The following is a 20,734-nucleotide window of genomic DNA, read 5'->3' as shown; positions in this document are numbered from 1 at the left end:
TTCAGCCAGCTTTGTATGTTCCTTCTTGTATGGGATGGCGGCGGCAAAGAAAGCGCAGCGGCCATGCTGGCCTTTTCGCGGGTATGGCATTTAAGGTTACTTCTCGTGCTGTGATTGGTGGAGAGCGCGTTCAGGGCACCGGCTGACTCAGCAATGCAGGAACACCGCCCGGGATTCTGCCAGCCCAATTTTCCAGGCGGTTCGTCGAACTTGCTAGAATCGCATTCCGATTTGTTCGCTTGCTCCGCTTTCCCGAGGTTCGTCCTTGCATGGAGACACTCGAACTTGTCCCGATCTGGCCAGTTGGTCATTTAGCCTGGAGGTGTAGTACTAGAGACCGTATTCTCCGGTCCCAATCCTGCTCATTCCGCTCATTCTTGCGCCGTTCCATTGCTATCAACCTACAGGAATCAGACAACTGTCCCCTTATCCTGTCCGCGGGGTCGGGTGGCTGTTTACTTTCCCTACTCCGGCCTTTTCTTCATCCTCATCATCAACACTCTGACTCATAAACAAGCCACCAGGGTCTCGAATTTGAAGAAAGTGGATACCTCTCCACTCAGGAGGCTTCCCGGCTTCCCTTGCTTTCAGTTGCGGCCACTCTGTCCAAGACCCGTGAGTCCGTGACGCTTAAGGCCAGTTTCAGTTGGTTTTGTCAGGATGACACAGGGTCTGACAGGGCTGGTTAGTCTAGAAGGGACTACGACGGCCACGGCAGTCGTGGCATCTTCGAGATCCTCTATTTAGTTCAGGCCAGGCTGGCAAAATGGACATCATACATGGATACTCAGCACGAGTCATTGTCCAGTATACCCCCTGAGACTTCAGAAAAAAAGTAGAAGAAATAAAGAACTGTCTATGTAGTAAATGCTGCATCTGCATGCGTCATAACCGTCTGCTTCTATCTACTCCAACAAGCCAGCGGCCACGGTCTCGCCTCCGGCTCGAAGAACAATCCGCGTAGGCGCTTCTAGAGGCACCGCTTGGTCCATTTCCACGACAATCCGCGCCACTGTACCTGGCGCCACAATCTTGGGCTTCTTCTTGAGGATGTTGCCAGATTGTTTATCCAGAGTTGCCACGAGCCGACTGATCCGTCCCGGCACATGCAGACGACCCCGGTGGATGTCCACCATGCTAGGCAGCAGGTGGTCGAAGGCCAACACTTTGCACGTAAAGGAAGTGACATTGGCAATCGGCGCGGACGCCCGGCAGACCACATCACCCGATCGAAGGTGGATGGGATCAATGTTGGCCAGGTTCAGGACGACGTTCTGACCCGCCACGGCCCAGTCACTGGGTTCTCCGTCTACTTCCAAGCTCCGGATGGTGGCAGTCTCCCCGCTGGGCATGGTCAAGATATGATCGCCCACTTGTAAGCTACCCGCATCTATGCGACCAGATATCGACAATGGGTTCTGAACGCTACCACGGAACACATCACCAATCGTCATTCGAAGGGGTTTGTCAACCGCATGGGAATAAGGCTCCGTGGCCTCAAGCTCGTCAACCAGGGTGCGCCCATGGTACCACGACACGTTCGGGTCATCGCTGCGTCGGGTGACATTATCGCCGCTGATACCAGAGCAAGGCACAAAGTTGATGTTCTTGGGCTGGAAGCCGGCAGTCGTCAGGAAGGACGAGACCTGCTGCTCAATCTCGTCGAAACGCTCTTTGTCCCACTGTACAGAGTCCATCTTGTTCACAGCCACAATGATCCTCTGCACGCCCATACTCCGCACCAGCAAAGCATGCTCTTTGGTCTGGCCTTTCAACCCGGACTCGAAGTTGCCAATACTGGAGTCGATCACAAGGACGGCAAAGTCAGCCTGACTGGCACCGGCGATCATGTTGGGCACAAAATCACGATGGCCGGGAGCATCGACAATCGTGAACACCGTCTTCTCCGTCTCGAACTTGTTGGTGGCGATGTCAATAGTCACCCCTCTCGCTCTCTCTTCCGCACCTTGGTCCAGAACCCAGGCGAGAGCAAACGATCCTTTTCCAATCTTCTCTGCCTCTCGCTTGTATTTATCGAGCGTGCGCTGGTCGATCGCCTTCAGATCAGCAAGCAAGCGGCCCATCAACGTACTCTTTCCCGCATCAACATGGCCTATCCTGCTATTAGCAGGCGATGCCATCGAGACCGCTGGGGGCTGAGTTTACTCACCAATAACCGCGAAATTCATCGCTCTCTTCCGTTCCGCTTTGCTATACTCTGACAAAACATCTAAGTTCTTGCTCTTGATATTCACCTTCTCCTCAACGCTGAGGTCATTCATCCCACCCGTCAGGTCAGCCTGCGCTTTCTTGTTACCTGCCGATTTGGAAGCAGGCTGTTTCGATTTGAAGCCTGCACGTCCATTAGGGGGAGATCCTATATCTTGCGCCGAATAGCCAAACCTTTAGCAGAGCTTTGTGCGTTGATGACAACATCGTCGGGGCTGGGGCCTGCAAAGTCAAAGGGTTCAGCGAGATCCTGTCCGTAAATTCTGATCAAGTCAAGAGTGTTTGCGGATAAGTGGCTGGGCTCGGTCATCTTCGGCCGGGTCGCAACCCCGACAATGGCGCTGGCAAATGTGGACGGCGGTGCGCGGATGTTCACGGCAGCCTGCTCTGTCTCCTTGCCGGTCACAGGTGTCTTCGGCTCTGGGCTCGTAGTTGTAGCTTCCTTCTCCTCCTCCTTAGGGCTTTCTTGCGGCGTCGGCTCCGGTGTAGTCTTCTTGCTCGACAAGGAGCTGCCCTGACGAGATCCTTTGCCGAGGGAACGCAGGGATTGCAGCCCCTCCGATGCCGGCTTCTGCGACTTGCCACTGGCCGCCAGCCTCTCGCGTAGAGACAACGGAGCACCTTTCGGCTCACTAGGGACCGTCGGAGGGGCTTTCTCAGCATCAGGTATATCCGCAGCCGCAGGTGGGGTCGCAGCAGCAGCAGCAGTCGCAGCCTTGTCACCCTCTTTCTTCCTGCGTGCAGCAGCCAACGCAGCCAGCTTCGACACTTTCCCTCCACCCGCGCCCTCGGGCGCACCGCCCAGAAGACCCAGTCGAGGGTAAAGCGGCTCCACGAGGATCTCACCCTTGCGGTGTGCCGGGACATTCAGCCAGGGAGCGTCGCGAAAGAAGTCTGCCGCCGAGAAGTGTGCCGCCGGGGAAGGAAACATTAGAGGAGGAGCGGGATAAACCGGCACTGGAACAGAAAAAAAGCCTGTTAGAATAAAAACCGTCCCAGAGCTTTGTGGCGAGGAAGACAAGAAAGACGTCAGTTTGGACCAGTCGCACATACACCCAGTTCAACAAGAAGGACACTTCATGTACTCACATTCCAAAAGGTGAAGATATCCAAATAGCCCAGAAGAACACCACTGCTATGTGGGCCCGAGCCCAACCACCGACGAGAAAGAAAAATACAAAATGATTGAAGAACGTCGCAAGAAAGGCTTACCTGATGTCCCTTTCGTCTTCGGGGCGGCAGGTGGAGCGGCTTGCTTCTTCTGAAGTTCCTTGACCTTCTTGCCTGGAGCGAAGGAATGCGGTGGTTAGTTGGGTCTCTGCAACAGGATACCAGCCCGGGGAGGAAGAATTCATCCTCTGGCAGCGAAAACACGCACCTCTAAGGTAATTCACCGACTTCTCAATATCATCGTAGTAGTGGTACAGTGCATCCTGGACCTCGCTGCGGGTGGCGATGACCGAGGGATCCCCCGCACGCAGCTGGTTCAGCACCTCGGTCGTGCACTGCTCTAGAAACTCCTGCTCTTCGGGGTCGGGGGAGTAGTATCCGTCGTCATAGTCATCTTCATCGTAGCTTACAGCCTTGACACGATGGCGCGACATGGTGAGATTGTCAGTTGCGCCTGTCGAGAGAAGCGGAGCAGCTTTGCGGAAGGAGGGGTTTTCGTTCAGAGGGGGAAGGCGAACTGAGTGAGTCGGATGGATGCACCGGTGCGATGAACAGATCTAAACAGGTCAGATGTTCTAAGAACTTAGGCCGTTGTTTGCAGGAAACTCTATTTGCCCATCAACAGGCTTGTTGATGAGAGTGAAGGGGGAGATAGTGAAGAGAGAGAGATTAGCCGGGGAGTTTGTGGAAGCCGCGAGCTGAGCTGAGTTGATCTGAGATCCTCCCGCAACCACGTCATTCCCCACCCACCACCAGTTCTTCCAGTCACCGAGGAGATATTCGTCAATGATGTTCCAGTTTGATAAAGGAATTACCCTTGTCACTACAGCAAACCCCAATGAGAATATTGAATCTAGGTGTAATTTCTATTTCTGATTAAAGCGCGAAGCATGGTAAGCCAATTGTCAGCGATACCCAACTGCGACAGTCAATTGAGCCCCCTCAATCAAGGTCGCTTTCTATCAAGCGATTCATGGTATAAGTGTAATCAAAAGCAAACATGTCCTGATTGGAAGACCGTTATCGCTTCCATCAAACAGCCGACGACTGCCTACTTCAACGGGCTAGCACCAAAAATGTCGCTTGCGGCAGGGCTCGCAAAGCTGCCGTTACTCGGAGTCAACGCGATCGAGCGTCGAAACGCTTGCCGCGGGGTTGCAGGCGCGCTGCCGGCGGGGACTCCAACGTCGGGGGTGCTGGGAGTGTTGCGGCCGCTGCCATTCTGCATCGTGACCGCAGTACCGGGACGAGAAAGGACGGTCGTGGTGCCGTTCCTGGGGGGCGGCCGGAATCCAAGCTTGGACCCTTCGCGGAAGATCTCCTCCAGAATCTGGGATACGACCCCGGCGTCTTCATACTCCTTGAATTTCTTCCAAAGGCGCAGCGCCATCCGCGCATCCTCGATCGAGTCGTGTCCTTGGTTGTTGTTGTCGGTGGGCTCTTCTTGAATGAATTCCTTGAACACAGCCCAGGCGAGGTATCGGAGACTCAGACGCCGATTCTTCCCAGGGTGGAAGAACAGATACTGCGTGTCCACCGTTTGGTTCTTAGGGACCTGAATGTTTACTTTCCGGAAATCGGAGGCCAGGCCGTGCCCGACAAACACACAGCCTAGATTCAGAAGCAGCCAGAGCTTCTTATATGCCACTTTCAGTGGAACGAGATTGTGTGGGCTTGTTCGGGGATCGAGGTCCCCGGGCTTGATACCGGAATACTGCGTAACGTAGTCCACAATGGGTTCTTTGATGTTGATATAATCGTCGATGAACGGAACGCCCTCGCGAAGCCCGGTGCCTCGGAGAACAGACACCCGAGCCAGGCCACTCTTGTTCGGCCGTACCACCTCTTGCGAGCCGTCTGCCTTGACATCGATTTCCGCTTTTTCGAGATCGACGAATTCCGTATCCAGCGCAACAGGGGTGCCCGGAGTGGGCTTTTCCTCCTCGGTAAGTGTCACGCGCGAATCCACGGCTTGGCCAGCACTAGAGAGGGGCGTTAATGAATGAGGTGCCACCAAAAACTCGAAGGTAAACTTACTTCATAGACCAATCACGGAACAAAAGGGTGGTATCAAGCGATTTCTTCCAGGAGTCGTCCATGGAATGACGTCCATCCTTGATTTGGTAAGCCAAGACACATGGTACTTTCCACGGTTGATTGAATCGGAGGGCTTCATCCCTGTCAACCTCAGTCACGAGGAAGTCATTGAATAAATGCCACTTATTCGTAGGGTCCGCCTCGGGTGATGATATGGAGACATTGATGAAGGAGACCAGATGAGCTTTCTGATGCTCAGGGATGTCGATCTCGCAAACCAACCCCACCAGTTCATACACCACAAGCCCAGCCATCTTGGACTGGAGTCGCAACTTGAGCTCATCGCCCTCAAAGCACAGAGCCTTGCCATTGTCGACCGCAATTCCGATTTCTTCCGGCAGCCAGCCAGGGATAGCCCACAGGCGGCGACAGATGGGGTTACTCAGTGCTGCGTTGAGCATTAGGACCGGAGGCATACGGTGTATGCTTTTCCGGATCTTCACTTGTTGGTACCGCCGACACAAATTGCACCAACCTCTATTCTGGGTTTCTCGCTCTATGCTGGCTCGCAAGATGTTGGAAAAGCGGAAGGCAGGGTTCCGGCGGATTTGCTTTAGGTCAATGGCGGGGTACACCAGCTCGTTGACCAGGGAATTTCCAGGCCTGACGATATCGTTCTGGCAGCACATGCACCGTATAGTCTCAGAGGCAACTGTGTTGAGTCGCTGATCGAGTTCTTCCGAGCTGGGTAAGATCATCCGGTGGTCGTGAGAGATTTGTGTCAAGAAGAACCTGTTGACCGCTTGGATGGCCGTGGAAAGAGACTTGGTCGTCAAGTTCTCCTCAAATAGACCCAGACTGGACGCTTCACGAGAGCTACTGAAGGTCTTCAGGAGATTGGTCGCCTGGCAATTTTGCCCGTTGGCTTTCTCGAGCATATCAAATAGATAACCCATCTCACACAGAAGACAGCTCTCGAATATGCAAGAGCTAGCAGCGTGATGGAGCGCAACATTGCGAATCATCGGGATGAACTTGAAGAGTTGAAGGAGAGCGTTGGTAAAGGAGTTCGCAATGTGTGTCTCGAGACCAGAGAAGGTCGTCTGGTTATAGAATCTGAGCTACGTTAGTCATGCATGAGAGTGTACCAAGAGATGCTGTCTGACATACCGGAAGTCGAAATCATCAACACCAAATCGACTGTACTTGATTTCGACGTTACTGTATTTTAGAAGCGGGTCGTCTTCAGCTTCACCGTTGAGCTTCGCACCAGCCAAGGCCTCCGTTGTGTCGCTGACGGAACCATCGGACTTGACCTTGCTCTGCTCCCTGGCCTTTTCACTCAAGAATTTGGGAGCGATGAGAGCCGTGTCCGCCGTAGATAGTGCGCGGGTGTTCTCCACCTGATACCGCCGCGTTTTCTTCGGGTTCGCGGCATAATGGCCAATCTCGGCCGGGCGTAGGTAGGCGAGCAAAGCCTGGTCGACGGGGGCCGGGGGACTACCGACCTCGAAAACGAGATGACTCGGCCACGCTGAGAACAGCCGGTCGTGGTAATACGGCATCCCGATCATATTCAGGGGCGTTTCCGGAGACCAGTCGACCGGCGGCGCCCGCGGCGTGACATCGGCAAACTCGGTTTCCTTGCTCATCTCGTTGAAATGCACCTTCGCCGGGGAGCCCCACAGATGAATCTGGCACTCCGCATCATTGATGGCGAGCGCTTCTCCCGACGGCGAGAGGTCGATGCCCAGCATGAAAGAAACATTCGCCTGCCGCAGGTTGATCGCATTGGGATTCATCAGATCCACGACCTGCAGCTGGCCCGTCTGGGAGGCGACGAAGCTCGTCGTGTGCAGCTTCGGGTGCATGCGCACGTAGGCGGCACCCGCGTGGAAGGGGATCGGGGGTAACGGGGAGAGGGTTTTCAGGTCGTAGACATTGGCGAGGGGGTCCACGATCGGGGCCCCCAGGTGTCGGACCGAGAAGCCGCAGGTGACCAGCAGATCGTTCCGCGCATCCATGTCGTTGACGGCGGTGCCGTGGGCTTTCCACGACTTGACGACGCTGAAGTCATTCAGACTCAGCGCGTTGACGGAGCCGGTGTCGGTGGCCGCGCAGAGATACCGGCTCTTCTTCATCATGGTGTAGTTGTAATCCGTCGGCAACTTGTCGACAATAATCCCCTTGTCGATATCGATGGTGAACATGACTTTCTGGCATCCGGCCACGATGATCCGGTTCGTTTGTGCGGTGAAACTCATGCAGCGAAGGTCGGTCATCTCTTCGTGGGCGATGTGCCACTGCGTCAGGCCGCGTCGGGTGATCATGTGTGCACTCTTCGAGGAGATCGATAACACGCCTCTCTCATGGAAGAGGATCTGTCGCACCGCGCCTTCCGACACGGGGTGTGCCCGAACAGAGGTATACCTCTGCATTTCGGGACCGTAGAAGGAGGTAATTCGGCCCTAAGCAGCCAGAAGCTAGATCAGTATCGCCAGCGGTATGTCAAGGGTCGGTCGGGCGTACATATTCATTTCCGGCCCACAGAAGTTCCATCACATCGTCAAAGGCTATTGTGGTCGCGACCGTCGGCAACCCGTGCGGACTTGGAGGCGGCACGGGTATTCGCGACAATTCATCCCAATCAGCTTCCATGGCTTGACATGGCACCCGGGCAGTACCCGGGCTTAAGGATGTTTGGGGGAGGTTTGAGCTGGGTCGGGATGTTCAGCAGTAGGTTTGGGGGATGTCCATCTGGGAACAGGCGACAAGGTGCATGGTTCGGCGGAAGCGCGAGTGCGGGGATAGAGCTTTGGTGGTGGTGGTGGTGGTGGTGGATGGTGGTAAAGGTTGGGAATCCGGGGTGTCGTGACACAAGGCGCAGGGGAAGAAAGTCGCGTCGAGTCAGTCGAGCAGCTCGCAGGCTCTCTTAATCAACGGCGACTTAAGAGACGAAGTGCCTCTGGGGTCGTGCGGATTTGACGAGGTCTTGAGAACGGCAATAGAGGGTGAGGGAGACCAACACATCGTCACGTGAGCGAGGCAGGCGGAAGGGACGAGGAATAAAGAGTAACTTATTGCCAGCAACAGCAGCAGCAGCATCATCCATATCTCATCAGTGAGTCACCTCGAGATGTGATCTAATATTGACTATGCTCTCGGGACATATCCAGTATCTACTGCATACTGACATGACATCCTTCGCGAATTCTCAGTAATGATATATTGAGCCATGAGATATATAAACTGAAGCGATCCCACCACAAAGCCGTGGTAGAAAACAGTAGCAAAGCTGTTCTGCACGTTCTATATATAAGAGCAATTCCGGACATACCTGTGTATACAATGTATGAAAGGTTAGATCGGTCATATACACCCACAGGCAAACTGAATCAACAACCTGTTCAACTTCAACATGCATACATATCGCTGGATAAGGGCAGTATACTGTTACCACCGCCACGCAACCCACCATCCAGCTGCCAGAAGCAAGAATGATAACCACCCTTCCCCCCAACCCCCTAACTAACCTACAGTGTAGATCACGTCCTAAGCACCAACTCAGGCGACAACCCCTCATCATACGCCTCCCCAAACGCGCCCCTCTGCACCGCCGCCCGCCCGCCAACCCTATCCACCCACGCCGCAAGCGCAGGCAACCTGTCCAACTCCTCCTCCTCCAGCCCAACAGCCCTAAAGTTCCTCACCCACGGCCAAGCATTGATATCCGCCAACGTATACTTCCCCCTCCCCTGGCCCGCCAGGTACTCCCTTCCCAGTCCGGGATCCGTATACCGTCCCGCGAGATGCGCTTCGAGGACGTGATACACGCGGAGTAACTCATCGTGAAAACGCTTCTTCGCGTCTATGGCCAGGATTAGAGCCCAAGCAGTCGAGCCGAACCACCGATTTCAAGAGTCAGGGCGAAACTCACGATCATTCTCGACCTGGTTCCGCCGGAAATAATTCCACTGCCCCTGAACCATCTGCCCCGACGCACCCCAGAAGACCAGCCACTGCAGCAGCTGACTCTGCTGCAGCGGGTCCGCGAACCCAAATTGTTGGGAATGATCGACCTGATGGAACAGGTACAGCAGGATAGCGGAGGACTCCATGACGACGTGCGGGTGCGGGGTGGTGGTGTTGTCGATTAGGAGGGGGATGCGGCCTATCTCACAGGTTAGGGGACTTTGGTTGTTGCATGCAGTGCAGTGCCTTGGTGCATGTGGAGTTTTGGGATTGCTGGGGGTTGCGGAAGGGCAAAGGCAAGCAAGCAAGCAAGCAAGCTGACCATTCGGATTCAAGCGCAGAAACCATGGTTTCTTCTGCTCGTTCGTGTCGAGGTCGATGAGGCTGATGGTGAAGGGGAGGCCGTAGGTTTCTTTCAGCTCCTCGAGGTAGATGTGGGCTTTGCGGCCGTTGGGGGTTAGGGCGGTGATGAGGTGGAGGCCCTTATTGTATTAGTATTTGAGAGTGTTTGGATAGGGAGGGAGAGAGGGTGTACGGTGGCGTTTTTGACGCGATCGGGGGTTTCGGGGGCGTAGAACTGGGTCATGGCTTTCTGCGTAGGTACTCGAAGGATCAATCAACTGAGGTGACCAGGATGCACAGGCACAGCTAGGTTGGTGTCAGCTAACTACCCAGGTAGCTAGCTATCGCCCTAAGCAGCGCTAATGACGTGCTTATTGGCTTCATGATAAGACGGTATATCAAGAAGATATAGATGCCGATGCCGATGCCAACTACACGAATAACTCGTGATTCTGGTTCCAAATTACCATACTTGATCTCCTGGATCAGAAGCAAATGCAGCAGCAGGTGCCTTGGGGTTGGGCCAAGCATCAGGGCTACCGGTTACAGTGCAAGTTGCACACCACCAATTCCTAGCAATCCTTTGCTTTGGATTCTCGAATAAAAAGGGCACACACAGTTTATGTCCGAAGTACTGGGACCAATACGGGCACCTGAGTACCCTCTGACCACAGCGTAGTCCCTAATGCTCCGTAGCATTATCTCCGGACCATCGATATCAGCAATATCAAACGCCTCCGTACGCGCTTAGCATGTCCGTGGTGTCTTGCAAAGATCAAGTAGTCAATCGTGAAGCACTTGTTTAGAAGTTTGACACTTGACGGTCATCCTTGCGACTCGCCCGGCCCTCTTCAACCCAGACTTGCCGTTGCTGTGGCTGGGGATGAATAGGCATATACTGTATACGATATCCCGCCGGATCTCCGTGGCACGACGGAGGTTTAATCAGCCATAGAAAAACAACCCATACAAAATCCGAGCAGCGTCAGCTTACAACCTCCTCAGCAACTAATACCGAGGACAGACATCTACACCGACAACACCATCCAATACACGCCTGCTTAATGAGAGGCGCTATGTGAGCGCAACTCCCTCAATCGCTTCGTCTTCGGTTCCTCTACCCGGCTCATCCCCAACGCACCCCCCTCCTCTACACCGCTGAGATCGTTCGACGATCGCTTCCTCTGGCTCTCCTGGCCCCTCGAACCAAGACCACCCAGCGAGACCGACGACGGCGGTGGCATGACGCTCACCGGTTGAAGTACAGAATTCATGATTGCATCGTCCCATGACAGGCTAAATGGAAGAGCAGTCCGGCCTGGTTGAACCAGACAGGATGGCCCAGTCACGCCGGGCAGGGAGTCAAACGGATTCAATGACAGAACGGGGACGGGGTTAGCCAACGATGCGAGGCCGAAGTCTCGCAAGTCGGACGCCGTGGTTGGGGGGCTCGTGACGTCTTGCAAGTCCAGCCACTCGAAGTCCGCATCATGGGCGACGGGCACGAGCGACGAGCACGAAGACACCGGCGCTGTGATGGGATTGTCCGCGGCCAATGTCTGCTGCGAAGGCAGATTGAGGTCCAATGCACCAGAAAAGCTGTGGCAGGACTGATCTCGGAAGCTGGAAATCACCCCCTCGAGTCTGCTGCAAGCGGCCTTGAGCTGACGGTTTACTGCGCGCCATCGGCAACCCTTTAAGAGAGTCTCGTGATCGAAGAGCTCTTGCATCATCAGCCCCCCTTCTAAAAGCCTGAGAAGCCTAGCCCGCCAGAGCTGCTGCTCCACCGTCGTGGCACGGTCCCAGAGAGTGAGGATATACATGAGAGCTCGACTGACAGCGTCCAGGCCAAGCATGTAGAAATGAAGCGAGGCGGAGTCCGTGCTAGCTGCGTGGCCAAAGTGATGTTGCGAGAGGGCTTGAATCGCGGGGAACAGCTGCTTCAAAGCATGCATAGAGGTTGTGAGCCGTTCAGAGAGCGAGTCGCTGAGGACAAGAACCTGGGCGGTGTCGTTCCCCATCTCTTTTCGTGGGAAGAGTAGATGCAAAGCAAACAGCCTGATAGAAAACACGCAGTATCGGACCACCCCAGCTATCACCCGATTCGTGCTGCACCATCGCAACGATGTCCAGTAGGGCGTCACGGACCCCCGCGCAAACCTGCGCCAGACTGCGGCCTTGGTGCAGGAGGCGATCGAGCCGGTGCAGTATCGACTCTTGCCACGGTTGCGGCACCGGCGGGCTGCATTGGGGCCGTGGATAGACGGCGTACAGACGCGCGCTCAACGAGGTGACATGTGCCAGCAGCCACACCGACTGCAAGGAAGAGAACTGCGATTTCAGGGTAGAGAGGTTCTCGGTTGCTCGATCGAGTTGGAGCAGCATCGACTCGGCCTCTGAAATGGCAGGAAGTACCTGCATGAGCCGCGCGGGCATGAGATCTACCAGAGGCATATCCATCTGGAGATACGACCATAGCGTGAGGGCCAACATCACCCAGCATATATTGTGAATTAGCTCTGCCTCGACTGCGCCGTGATCAACACCATTGATGTGCGTCTGCCCGGCTGAAGACGACTCTGACAGTTGGCACTTCAACGTCGTGATGATACGGCCTGCGTATCCCACATAGCATAATGCCCGGCGCGAGTGCCCGCGGCAGGCATGGTACCAGCCCAGAAGGAGGAGACTCTGCGCGGTGGTGAGATCCCCCTTCCCTGCAGGAACACTGGGTAATTGCGCGATGGCCCACTGCACCAGGCGATCTCCCTTGCTAGATTCCTCGGCAAAGTGATGGGCGTCCGCCAGCAGGATCGCCAACAATATCCGATTGGCCGTCTGGCTGCGCAGGTCGCGGAGAAGAAGTGACTTGGAGATGAGGATCGATAAGGGATGATTACTGAACCAGACCTCGAGATACTGCGAGGTGAGATGCGGGTTATAGTCATCCCATATGCCCAGGTCTGAGGAGGAGGCCGGGGGACTATCGAACATCGCCTTGGTAGTGTCCTGCAGCATGGAGGCGTGATAAAAACTCTCCCCGGGTCCGAGGAAGGGATGACAGCCTAGGTTGCTGAATTTGACGGCGACAGTTTCAATCAACTCTTGCATGACCAGAGCTAAAAAGCCCGAGTAACTGAGTACTCCCTGTCGGAGCGGAGGCAGAGCGCTGAGGGCTGTTGGTTCTCCCTGCCATAAGACGCCGATTAAAGGTGGCTACCCGGTCTTAGAATATATTCGATGGAGCAGGGGCAGTGGAGTCATCATCACTGAAGTTCTCGCGAAACATAATATCCAGTTCTGCTGCCAGGCTGGTGGTAGTGGTGGTAACAGCAGCAGCAGCAGCAGCCGCAGCCGTAGTAGGAGCAGGAGAAGCAGCAGTAGCAGCAGGAGGTATACCTGGCGAGGTTTTAACCAGGCGAGGACGACCCTTGGCCCCCTCCAGGCCATAAATACATTCAATAGACCGATCGCGACATGCCGTGCAAATGCGCTCGCCAGAACAGGCGATCTTGCGGGCGCGACAGAAGGTGCAACTCCGCCGTAACTCAGCTTTCTTGACCATGATGATTGTTGAGGCCGTTAAGGTGGTGAAATTAAGAAGGCTCCAAAGGTTAGGTAGCTTCTCTTCCACGTTCAAGCGCGTAAGCACTGAGCCTTAAGTGGTTAGCTGTAGTGCACTTCTGGATCGATGCAGTGTCGCGCGTCTGGGCTTGATTGGGCCACTCCTGAGCTGCAGCCTGATTGACCTGATCGGATAGACTACCTAAGATCTAGGTCACTAATAATCCATACTGAGATGTAGAGCGATGACCAGAATTCCACCCTCTACATGCTACGTGACATGTTGGGTCATTCTTCCATACAAACAGCCACGATCATCAAAACCAAACGAAAAATCATTTGCAACAACAGAAAACAAACGCTATGGAACACAAAGTGGTATGAAACTGGAAAAGCTCAAACATCTTCTTGCTAAAGCTCATACTACTGGAACAGTTCCAAACCGCCTCTCCATTACCCGATCTCGAGCCTGATCAACAAGCAAGGAACACCAGGAGGAGAAAACCTCCCATACCACAGCAGTCCGTCAACTCAATATCAAACATGCTTTACCGGTAGTACGAAGCAGGGTTGGACACATCGGTTTGCGAGGGGCTGTATGCCTGGTAAGAGCCTCCGCCGGGGGTCAGAGAAGGGTAGGGTGTGGGCGTGGATGCTGTGCCTGGCACTGGAGGAGGCTGGTGCATCGGAGCTGGTTGATGGGTGGGATAGGGGGGCTGTGCTTGGTGGTGGGGGGCGCTGGCTCCGGCTGGAGGTCGGTTGACGTCTTCAGGAGGGTAAGAAGATGGTGGGAATTCCGGCTGCTGTTGTTGTTGTTGCTGTTGCTGAGCCGGGAAAGGTGGCTGCGCAGAAGATGGCGGTAGGACTTGTCCGGAGTACTGAGGGCGATGTTCGACAGGAGAGTCGTAGACAGAAGTGCCCAATTCTTGGGGATTGTCATATGTCGACTCGGGGCGGTGGTGTGTGGGCTGGTAGAACTCATTCGAGGACTGGCGCTGCTGTTGCTGATACGGGGCGCCCGCGGGAGGTGTGACACGCGAATCAGGGGATTGTGAAGTGGGAGGGTACGCGTGAGCTTGTTCTCCTCCATAGTAAGGGGTAGGAGTGGACTGCGCAGGTTGGGCTTCTGTTCTCATGTTAGATGGCGGAAATACCCGATGGGAGAAGTATTAGGCGAACCTGAAGGACGAGGGCTGAAGTATCGCTGAGGGTCAGCCTGGGGCGGGGCTTGCGGATATCCTACCGGAGCCGGATATCCGTAAGGAGCTTGAGCCTGCCGTCCATACTGGGGTTGTGCAGGGTGGGACATCGACGCCTCCAAGAGCGACTCGTAGTCGCGGCGGGCTTTGATGAATTTCTCATTGAGCTGCGTAAACTCATCTACAGTCCAATGAGCAAGTGCAAATGCCAAACACGGGGGGCAAGAACACCTACCCTTCTTCTGGGAGTATTTGCCAATGAGCTCGATCAACTTCGGCCGGATTGCCAAGGTCGAGTGGTACAGAGTCGTGATTTCCTCATTGTCCTGCACATTGAGCTCGGAACTGCGAGTACTCAGAAGTGTGAGAAGCTTCTCGACATTCTTGATCTGCCCGAAGACTTCCCCCTCCATCTGAGCTTCGCGCTGCAACTCCTCAATCGTAGGGTCGGGCAGCTTCTCGACATAGTTGAGAGGGAAAATTCCCGTCTGGCCCCTCAGGGAACCCTTCCACCAATCCTTGTAGACCGATTCCAGAACAGCGATAACATCTCCCTTGCGGAACTGCAGTTCACCGGGCTCGGAGGGCTGGAAATCAAATAGTGCCCGCACCCGCGACACCGTGGCCGCGGAGGTCCCGGAGGGAACAGGCTGGGCTGGTGCAGCCACCGGAGACTCACTGACGGGGGCTGCGGCACTGGAGCTGCTGGCTTGCGGCTGGGTCTGAGGAGCCGCGGAGGGCTTCTCCCTGATCGAGAGCGCAAGGGCCATCTGTAACTCCTCTTCTTCCTTCTGGCGATCTGCCTCGGTGATCTCTCTCTTGCCTGGTTTCGAAGGAGGTTGCAAGTTCGGATCTAGAGCCAAAGCCCATGTAAGCCTCCACGTCATCCCGACTAGTTTCCCCTGACTTACTCTGCGTCTTCAACTTCATGTACGCCTGCTCCATGATCCCGAAATCGGGGTTACTAGCAAACATCTCCGTCCATTCATGCATGCGCTCCAGGATCTTCGCTTTGACCTGTTGATGTGTGTTCTGTCGGGCGCGCCAAACTCATCAGTAACTTTTCCAGCGATACACAGCAAAACTGCGATGTTACTCACCCGATCGCCCGCTAGCCGCAGCAGGGCATCTGTGAAACTTCTCGACGCAAGTTCACGGTGAATCTTCGGCCCACAGTTCTGCGCCAAAGCGTTGGCCAACTAAAAAAGTTCGAGCAATACAAGCGTCAGCATTGTATGGCTCGACCGATCAAGCCCTCCCACCACTCAGCAGAATCAACCGTGTCAAGGACCGCGAACCTCCAAAGTATATAACTGCACATTGGCATTTCTATGCGCAAGCCTCTTGATCAAAGCGGCCACGGCATCCTTCGCACTAAACAGTCACCCCCAACCCACTCGTCAGCCCCAATCCCTCTTCGAGAACACAACTAGAAGGGAAAAAAAGCGGAACCATACCCAGACTCCTCCGCAGCGACCTTGTCACAAACATCCTATGCGCCAGATTGTCAGAAGGCCTCCCCGGAGACAAAATAATCCAGCATGTTGCCGGAGAAAAGCGTACCAGAATATACTCCCAGTTTTCGGCGGTCAGGTTCTCGTCGGTCGCCTTGGCTATTGCGGGAAGTTGTATACGTCAGCGACATCGATCAGAGAGGGCTTAAGCGAGGTAGGTGGGTGTAATGAAAGGCAAAGTGAGAGTGACTCGGACAGGCTGTTACTGACCGACTGCGTCGTCGAAAGCGTTCTGCTGCGCGCGGAACATTTCGAGTGTTGTGCCTCAGAGCACCACGGTGAGGCGATCGGAGAGAGGTAGGAGAGGTGGCGGAAATGCGCCGTTCGAGTAGCGAGTGGAAGGGTATGAAGGCAGCGCTTGCGCCACTAGGAAACGAGATGAAGTGAATGAAGCAGTAGTGGTGGTGGAAGTAGTGTCAAGGCAATGACTCGTGGTTTCGGTGGAGCGAGTGGCTTTGCTCGTTTACTGGAGTCCGAATACCCAATTGCGGGGAGGTACAGCCTCGATGATGCAGTTGCGGAAGTGTTGTAAATACGTAGTAGGTATGAATTAGGGGGTGAGGATAAAGCGGTAGCAGTGGTTGGAGTCAGGAGGTGTAGTAGATGTATGTACCCACACTGCAAATATGAGCACTGTAAGAAATTATGAACACCCCAGTAAGGTGAGCAAGACAAGAACGGGGGGGGGGGGGACAAAGTGAGAACTGGAAGCACGAAGGCTGCAACCTGATGAATGCTCAGCAGGTGACGACGGAGGGATCGCGCCGCCCCAGGGCGGAGAGCTGTCGCCTAATCGGGTCTAGTGCGGTCCTGGTACTGCCCTGAGCTCCCGATGACGATATCCATGATAAGTTATGCTACTACTAGTACCAAGTACGAAATAGTACTACAAAGAAGATCCAGACTGAACGAACACCTCAGTCCACATATGGCACTGAACTCCATGAACAGAATCCATTATTATTCACCCCACGTAGAACGGTACAAAAGGAGCCGTAGCAAAGTTATCTCGGGTTTCCGAGGGTAATATGGCTTGGAAGCCAGCCGATGCAGCAGTAGGGACTGTCGCTATTTGAACAGAATCACAAAGCAGATCAAACAAATCGAATCAAGTTCATGCTTTTGTTCTTTTGTCATGAAGAATGGATGCCAGAAAATGCCTCATAAATCATCACCGGCCTGCGCGAAAGCAAGAAAACCCCGAGGGCACCATCGCATCGATATTGAAACGGGAAGACGCTGCTAGTAGATGCAAGTGCAGACTTGTCACTTGGAATGTGGCACAACGACATATTCGACTCGAACCGTAGTTGAGGAAGCAACCCGGTAGGTTCACTAGTATGAATTTCGCACAAGGACAAATGCCGGAAGTAGAGAAATTTACAAACAATTTTTCCACCTTTCCACTGGCTGACCTGGGAAGACCAGCCATGCCGTCGAGGTACATGTGCATGTGTTTGATGGGCGAAGGGCCCAGACCTCCAGCTTCACAAGCACCGCAACAAAAGGTAGGATGAAAGAAAGGTCATCACAAGAAGAATCCATCGCCGTCTAGAAAATCAAGGGAGATCCGCAGGAAGAAACAGAGAAGGATGAACAAGACGTTGGTCATTATGCGATGCCAGCATAAGATGTCCAGCAAATATGAAAACATCGGGAGTCATGGGTATCTGAGAGAGAGAAGACAGAAGATATCGACGTATATAGTAACAGTGAAAAGTCACGGTACCTAGGCACCCCCCTTTTGAGCCTTTTCTTGCGCTCGGTTGGCTCGCGCGGCCTTCACCAGCGGCGACAGATGTGACAGAGGGGCGCAGAGGGACATGAACGGATGCTGGCACTCAATTAGCAAGGGCTCAAACAGCCAGAGAAAAAACATTCGACATACTTTGAGCAGGTCATGAGCAGACGCTCTCTTCTCGGGGTCCACCTTGAGTGCAAGGTGCAGGAAGTCCCGGAAAACAGGAGACAGGTTGTGTTCGTCCTTGATCGTGGGCGTTCCGTTGGTTGCGATCAAGTACAGCGCTCGCAGAGGCGACTCGGTCAAATAAGGGGGCTCGCCCTCAATCATCTCAATTGCCATGATTCCGAGACTCCAGATATCGACCTTGCGGCCATACTCCTTTCGGGTAACGACTTCTGGTGCCATCCAATACGGCGTGCCCACCATAGTGTTTCGCTTGTTGTGCGAGTCGTTGATCTGGGCACAGAAACCGAAATCGGCTAGAAGCAAAGTTAGACAGATCGTCCGGTAAACACCAAACATGGAAGAAACAACTTACTCAATTTGATGTTGCCATCCAAAGATAGCAGAATGTTGTCCGACTTGATATCACGGTGGATGACACCTTTGGAGTGAAGATGCTGCAGACCACTCAGAGTCTTACAGATGTCAGCCTTTGAAACGACGACTAGCAACAGACGTTGTAGCTTACCTCTCTGCACACGGCAGCAATCTGCCCTTCACTCATGATGTTGAACGTGACCACATCTGTCAAGCTGCCACCTTCCATATATTCCATCACCACCCATAGGTCCAGACCGTGAAGATAACTGTCCAGGAAGTTGACGATGTTCTTGTGTTTGCTGTCCTTCATGACCAAGATTTCGTTGATGATAAGATCTTTCTTGGGCTGCAAGTCCAGATTCATCTGCTTGATAGCGACACAGCTATTGGAGTTATTTTCATACGCAGTGAAAACGCCGCCCGATGCTCCCTGGCCAATCTTGTTGAGGTGGTGGTAAAGTTTAGTCGGGTCGCCGGGAGTGCAAATCGCGAGTAGTCGTTGTCTAACGTCCATGATGTTACTCTGGCGGGCCCGTTGCCGCGGACGAGCAGCGGGGGCGGCGCCGACGGCAGCGGCAGCGGCAGCGGCAGCCGGAGCAGCACGTGCCTGCTGCATCGAAGCAGATGTCTCTTCCACGGGAGTAATGTGCTGAGGAGGTGCTTGCTGCGATGCTTGCTTCTGAGCGGCCTGCTGCTGACGCTGACTGCGGCTCCGCTCAAGCTGTTTGCTGACAATCGCCTGCTGGGCTGCAGCCATGGCTTGCTCCTGTTGTTGCTGATACTGAGCCGGAGATGGCGTTGTCCAGGGCACGGGCGTACCATTTGCCTTGGAGTTGGATCTGCTGAGCGGGTGTTGTTCCTTGGGTAAAGGCTCTGTCTCCGGAATTGGGGGTGTTGCATAGGCCTGAGCATAAGCATCCTGAGCTGCGCGGACCGGTGCTGCAGCGTAGGTAGCTGCGGAAGGAGGTTGAGGAGCGGGGCGAGCTGGGGTGATCGTGCCTGCGCTTGGGGGCTTTGGCGGGGCCCGGTTGGGAACGAATCCACCCACCGATGGTGACATGGCTTGGCCTGCTGCAGGAGCACCGCGAGGAATTGGAGGTGGCGCCCGGGGGTTTTCGAAGCTGCCTTCATGGTTCTGAGGGAATCGAGGACTTGTTGGGGGTGAGACTCGCTGCGCGCCAGGACCATAGGAACCCGTGCCGGAGGCCGGACTGGCTGCTGACTGGTGTTGCGGGTATGCATGGTCAAATTTGTGCCAAACCTCATCATCACCCCGGGCATTCTTCTCATAGAATCTCATGATATCAACCATGGTCTGGGGGTGCTCTTCCTGCTCCTTCTTAGAGATACCGCTCTCCTGTAATAATCGTTGCCATTCTTTCGGGAGACCAGTAAACTGGCCGGTCTGGTTATCGTAGCCGACATGAGTGACGTGGACGGGGTTCTCCGGGGCGGAGATTTTGATGCCTCGTGGGGAGCCGAGCATACTGTTGACAAAGCTGGAAAAACTGCTCTTCTTGCTTCTGCCCGCAAATGGCCTGGTCGTTGTGTTACCCTCGTCGGAGAGACGCTTCGGATTTACCGAACGGTCATTGTCGGTCGCCCTGTGCACAAACGTCTCCATTCGGCTCTGTAAGGTAGCCAGGCTAGCCGACTGTCTTAATCCTCGGGTTTCAGGGCTTGTGGCCGACCGCAAGGTCGGGGGCTTTTCGGAAACGGGATCAGACTCGGTCGAATTCTCTTTCAAAGAGCTGAGCATGCCCCGACTATCAAATGGGGTGCCAATCAGTTCATCTGAGCTCTGCTCACTGAGAGAAAATCGGCCGGCGGGGGGAGGGCGGGACTTGAAGGAATTATTGCTGGTCGGAAAATAGCCCGACTCGTTGCCAGAGTGTGCTGGAGAAGGATTGCCGCTGTTCTGCTCGAGGGAGGATGAGGATGATCCGTATGCGTTCGATCTCGTCCGAGTGTGCTCTCGACCTCCGGCAGCGGCAGCGGAACGAGGGTAGACGGGGGCTGAGGGGTGACGTTTGAGGGAGGTGTTGCTCTGCTGACTCTTCAAGATGCGGGACGTGAAGCTTGGAGGGTCTTTGTGAAGCTTGCTTGACGACCGTCGAAATTTTAGGGAAGAGAAACTATCGTGATTCATGACGTGCGGTATAGGGGGGGGGAGGGAGAGGTGGAGTGACAGTTCGAGCGACTGGTGGCAGCAGGGTTGAGCGACCAAGACTGAGGTTTGATTGGAGGAAGAGGGGAAGCCACTGAGTGAGGCGGTGCGCACTGTGCTTCTTCACTACCGATCACCTTTTGTCGACGATAGGTGTCGAATGGGGACTTCTGGCGGGGAGGGGAGGGGTGGGTGCAATGCTGCACGGTCAGATCGATAGCCCCAACGGGGAGAAGGAGGAGGGGGGGGGGGG

At 54.6% G+C, this 20,734-nt stretch overlaps 6 protein-coding genes across 6 annotated transcripts; all 6 read right to left on the bottom strand.

Annotated features, from left to right (window-relative positions):
* Positions 1–816: 816 nt before the first annotated feature.
* Positions 817–4,086, bottom strand: BO72DRAFT_443682 (putative translation elongation factor EF-1 subunit). The gene is made up of 5 exons (XM_040943631.1): positions 3,608–4,086; positions 3,442–3,513; positions 2,404–2,451; positions 2,171–2,353; positions 817–2,113 (listed from the first exon to the last, which is right to left on the bottom strand). The coding sequence occupies exons 1-5, from the start codon at positions 3,831–3,833 to the stop codon at positions 906–908; spliced, it is 1,737 nt and encodes a 578-aa protein (XP_040806247.1). The 5' UTR covers positions 3,834–4,086; the 3' UTR covers positions 817–905.
* A 153-nt stretch (positions 4,087–4,239) lies between these two features.
* On the bottom strand, positions 4,240–8,406 carry pan2n2 (poly(A)-specific ribonuclease). The gene is made up of 4 exons (XM_040949790.1): positions 7,966–8,406; positions 6,607–7,904; positions 5,437–6,552; positions 4,240–5,381 (listed from the first exon to the last, which is right to left on the bottom strand). Exons 1-4 carry the CDS (start codon positions 8,092–8,094, stop codon positions 4,451–4,453), a joined length of 3,474 nt encoding a protein of 1,157 aa, XP_040806246.1. The 5' UTR covers positions 8,095–8,406; the 3' UTR covers positions 4,240–4,450.
* Positions 8,407–8,981: 575 nt separating this feature from the next.
* Positions 8,982–9,994, bottom strand: BO72DRAFT_454511 (putative glutathione S-transferase family protein; the record flags this gene model as incomplete). The annotated part of the gene is made up of 3 exons (XM_040946188.1): positions 8,982–9,304; positions 9,374–9,890; positions 9,944–9,994. The coding sequence occupies 3 exons, from the start codon at positions 9,992–9,994 to the stop codon at positions 8,982–8,984; spliced, it is 891 nt and encodes a 296-aa protein (XP_040806245.1).
* An 817-nt stretch (positions 9,995–10,811) lies between these two features.
* Positions 10,812–13,315, bottom strand: BO72DRAFT_473971 (Zn(II)2Cys6 transcription factor; the record flags this gene model as incomplete). The annotated part of the gene is made up of 5 exons (XM_040947229.1): positions 10,812–11,771; positions 11,806–11,992; positions 12,023–12,210; positions 12,247–12,926; positions 13,021–13,315. 5 exons carry the CDS (start codon positions 13,313–13,315, stop codon positions 10,812–10,814), a joined length of 2,310 nt encoding a protein of 769 aa, XP_040806244.1.
* A 133-nt stretch (positions 13,316–13,448) lies between these two features.
* Positions 13,449–16,714, bottom strand: BO72DRAFT_443678 (ESCRT-0 subunit protein HSE1). Its single transcript, XM_040943630.1, has 9 exons — positions 16,238–16,714; positions 16,077–16,126; positions 15,971–16,005; positions 15,812–15,887; positions 15,614–15,712; positions 15,425–15,545; positions 14,749–15,366; positions 14,494–14,694; positions 13,449–14,440 (listed from the first exon to the last, which is right to left on the bottom strand). Exons 1-9 carry the CDS (start codon positions 16,275–16,277, stop codon positions 13,863–13,865), a joined length of 1,818 nt encoding a protein of 605 aa, XP_040806243.1. The 5' UTR covers positions 16,278–16,714; the 3' UTR covers positions 13,449–13,862.
* A 1,042-nt stretch (positions 16,715–17,756) lies between these two features.
* pakA (mitogen-activated protein kinase kinase kinase kinase STE20) lies at positions 17,757–20,463 on the bottom strand (the record flags this gene model as incomplete). Its single annotated transcript, XM_040940813.1, has 4 exons — positions 17,757–17,861; positions 17,916–18,250; positions 18,310–18,409; positions 18,463–20,463. 4 exons carry the CDS (start codon positions 20,461–20,463, stop codon positions 17,757–17,759), a joined length of 2,541 nt encoding a protein of 846 aa, XP_040806242.1.
* Between the last annotated feature and the right edge of the window lie 271 nt (positions 20,464–20,734).

This window comes from Aspergillus fijiensis (genome assembly GCF_003184825.1).
Source record: "Aspergillus fijiensis CBS 313.89 unplaced genomic scaffold BO72scaffold_2, whole genome shotgun sequence".
Taxonomy (NCBI): Eukaryota; Fungi; Ascomycota; class Eurotiomycetes; order Eurotiales; family Aspergillaceae; genus Aspergillus; species Aspergillus fijiensis.
Note: the sequence above shows the minus strand (reverse complement) of the source record. Positions and strands in the feature narration are given on the sequence as shown.

Coding starts and splice junctions, on each gene's coding strand:
- BO72DRAFT_443682 (XM_040943631.1), bottom strand. CDS start 3,833: ATGTCGCGCCATCGTGTCAAGGCTGTAAGCTACGATGAAGATGACTAT. Junction 2,452..3,441: donor GAAGACGAAAGGGACATCAG/GTAAGCCTTTCT, acceptor TTGACTTTGCAG/GCCCCAGCCCCGACGATGTT. Junction 2,114..2,170: donor GATGAATTTCGCGGTTATTG/GTGAGTAAACTC, acceptor ATAGCAGGATAG/GCCATGTTGATGCGGGAAAG.
- pan2n2 (XM_040949790.1), bottom strand. CDS start 8,094: ATGGAAGCTGATTGGGATGAATTGTCGCGAATACCCGTGCCGCCTCCA. Junction 6,553..6,606: donor GTTGATGATTTCGACTTCCG/GTATGTCAGACA, acceptor AACGTAGCTCAG/ATTCTATAACCAGACGACCT. Junction 5,382..5,436: donor TTCCGTGATTGGTCTATGAA/GTAAGTTTACCT, acceptor GCCCCTCTCTAG/TGCTGGCCAAGCCGTGGATT.
- BO72DRAFT_443678 (XM_040943630.1), bottom strand. CDS start 16,277: ATGTTCCGCGCGCAGCAGAACGCTTTCGACGACGCAGTCG. Junction 15,888..15,970: donor GTCGCTGCGGAGGAGTCTGG/GTATGGTTCCGC, acceptor GTGACTGTTTAG/TGCGAAGGATGCCGTGGCCG. Junction 15,713..15,811: donor TGCAGTTATATACTTTGGAG/GTTCGCGGTCCT, acceptor GAACTTTTTTAG/TTGGCCAACGCTTTGGCGCA.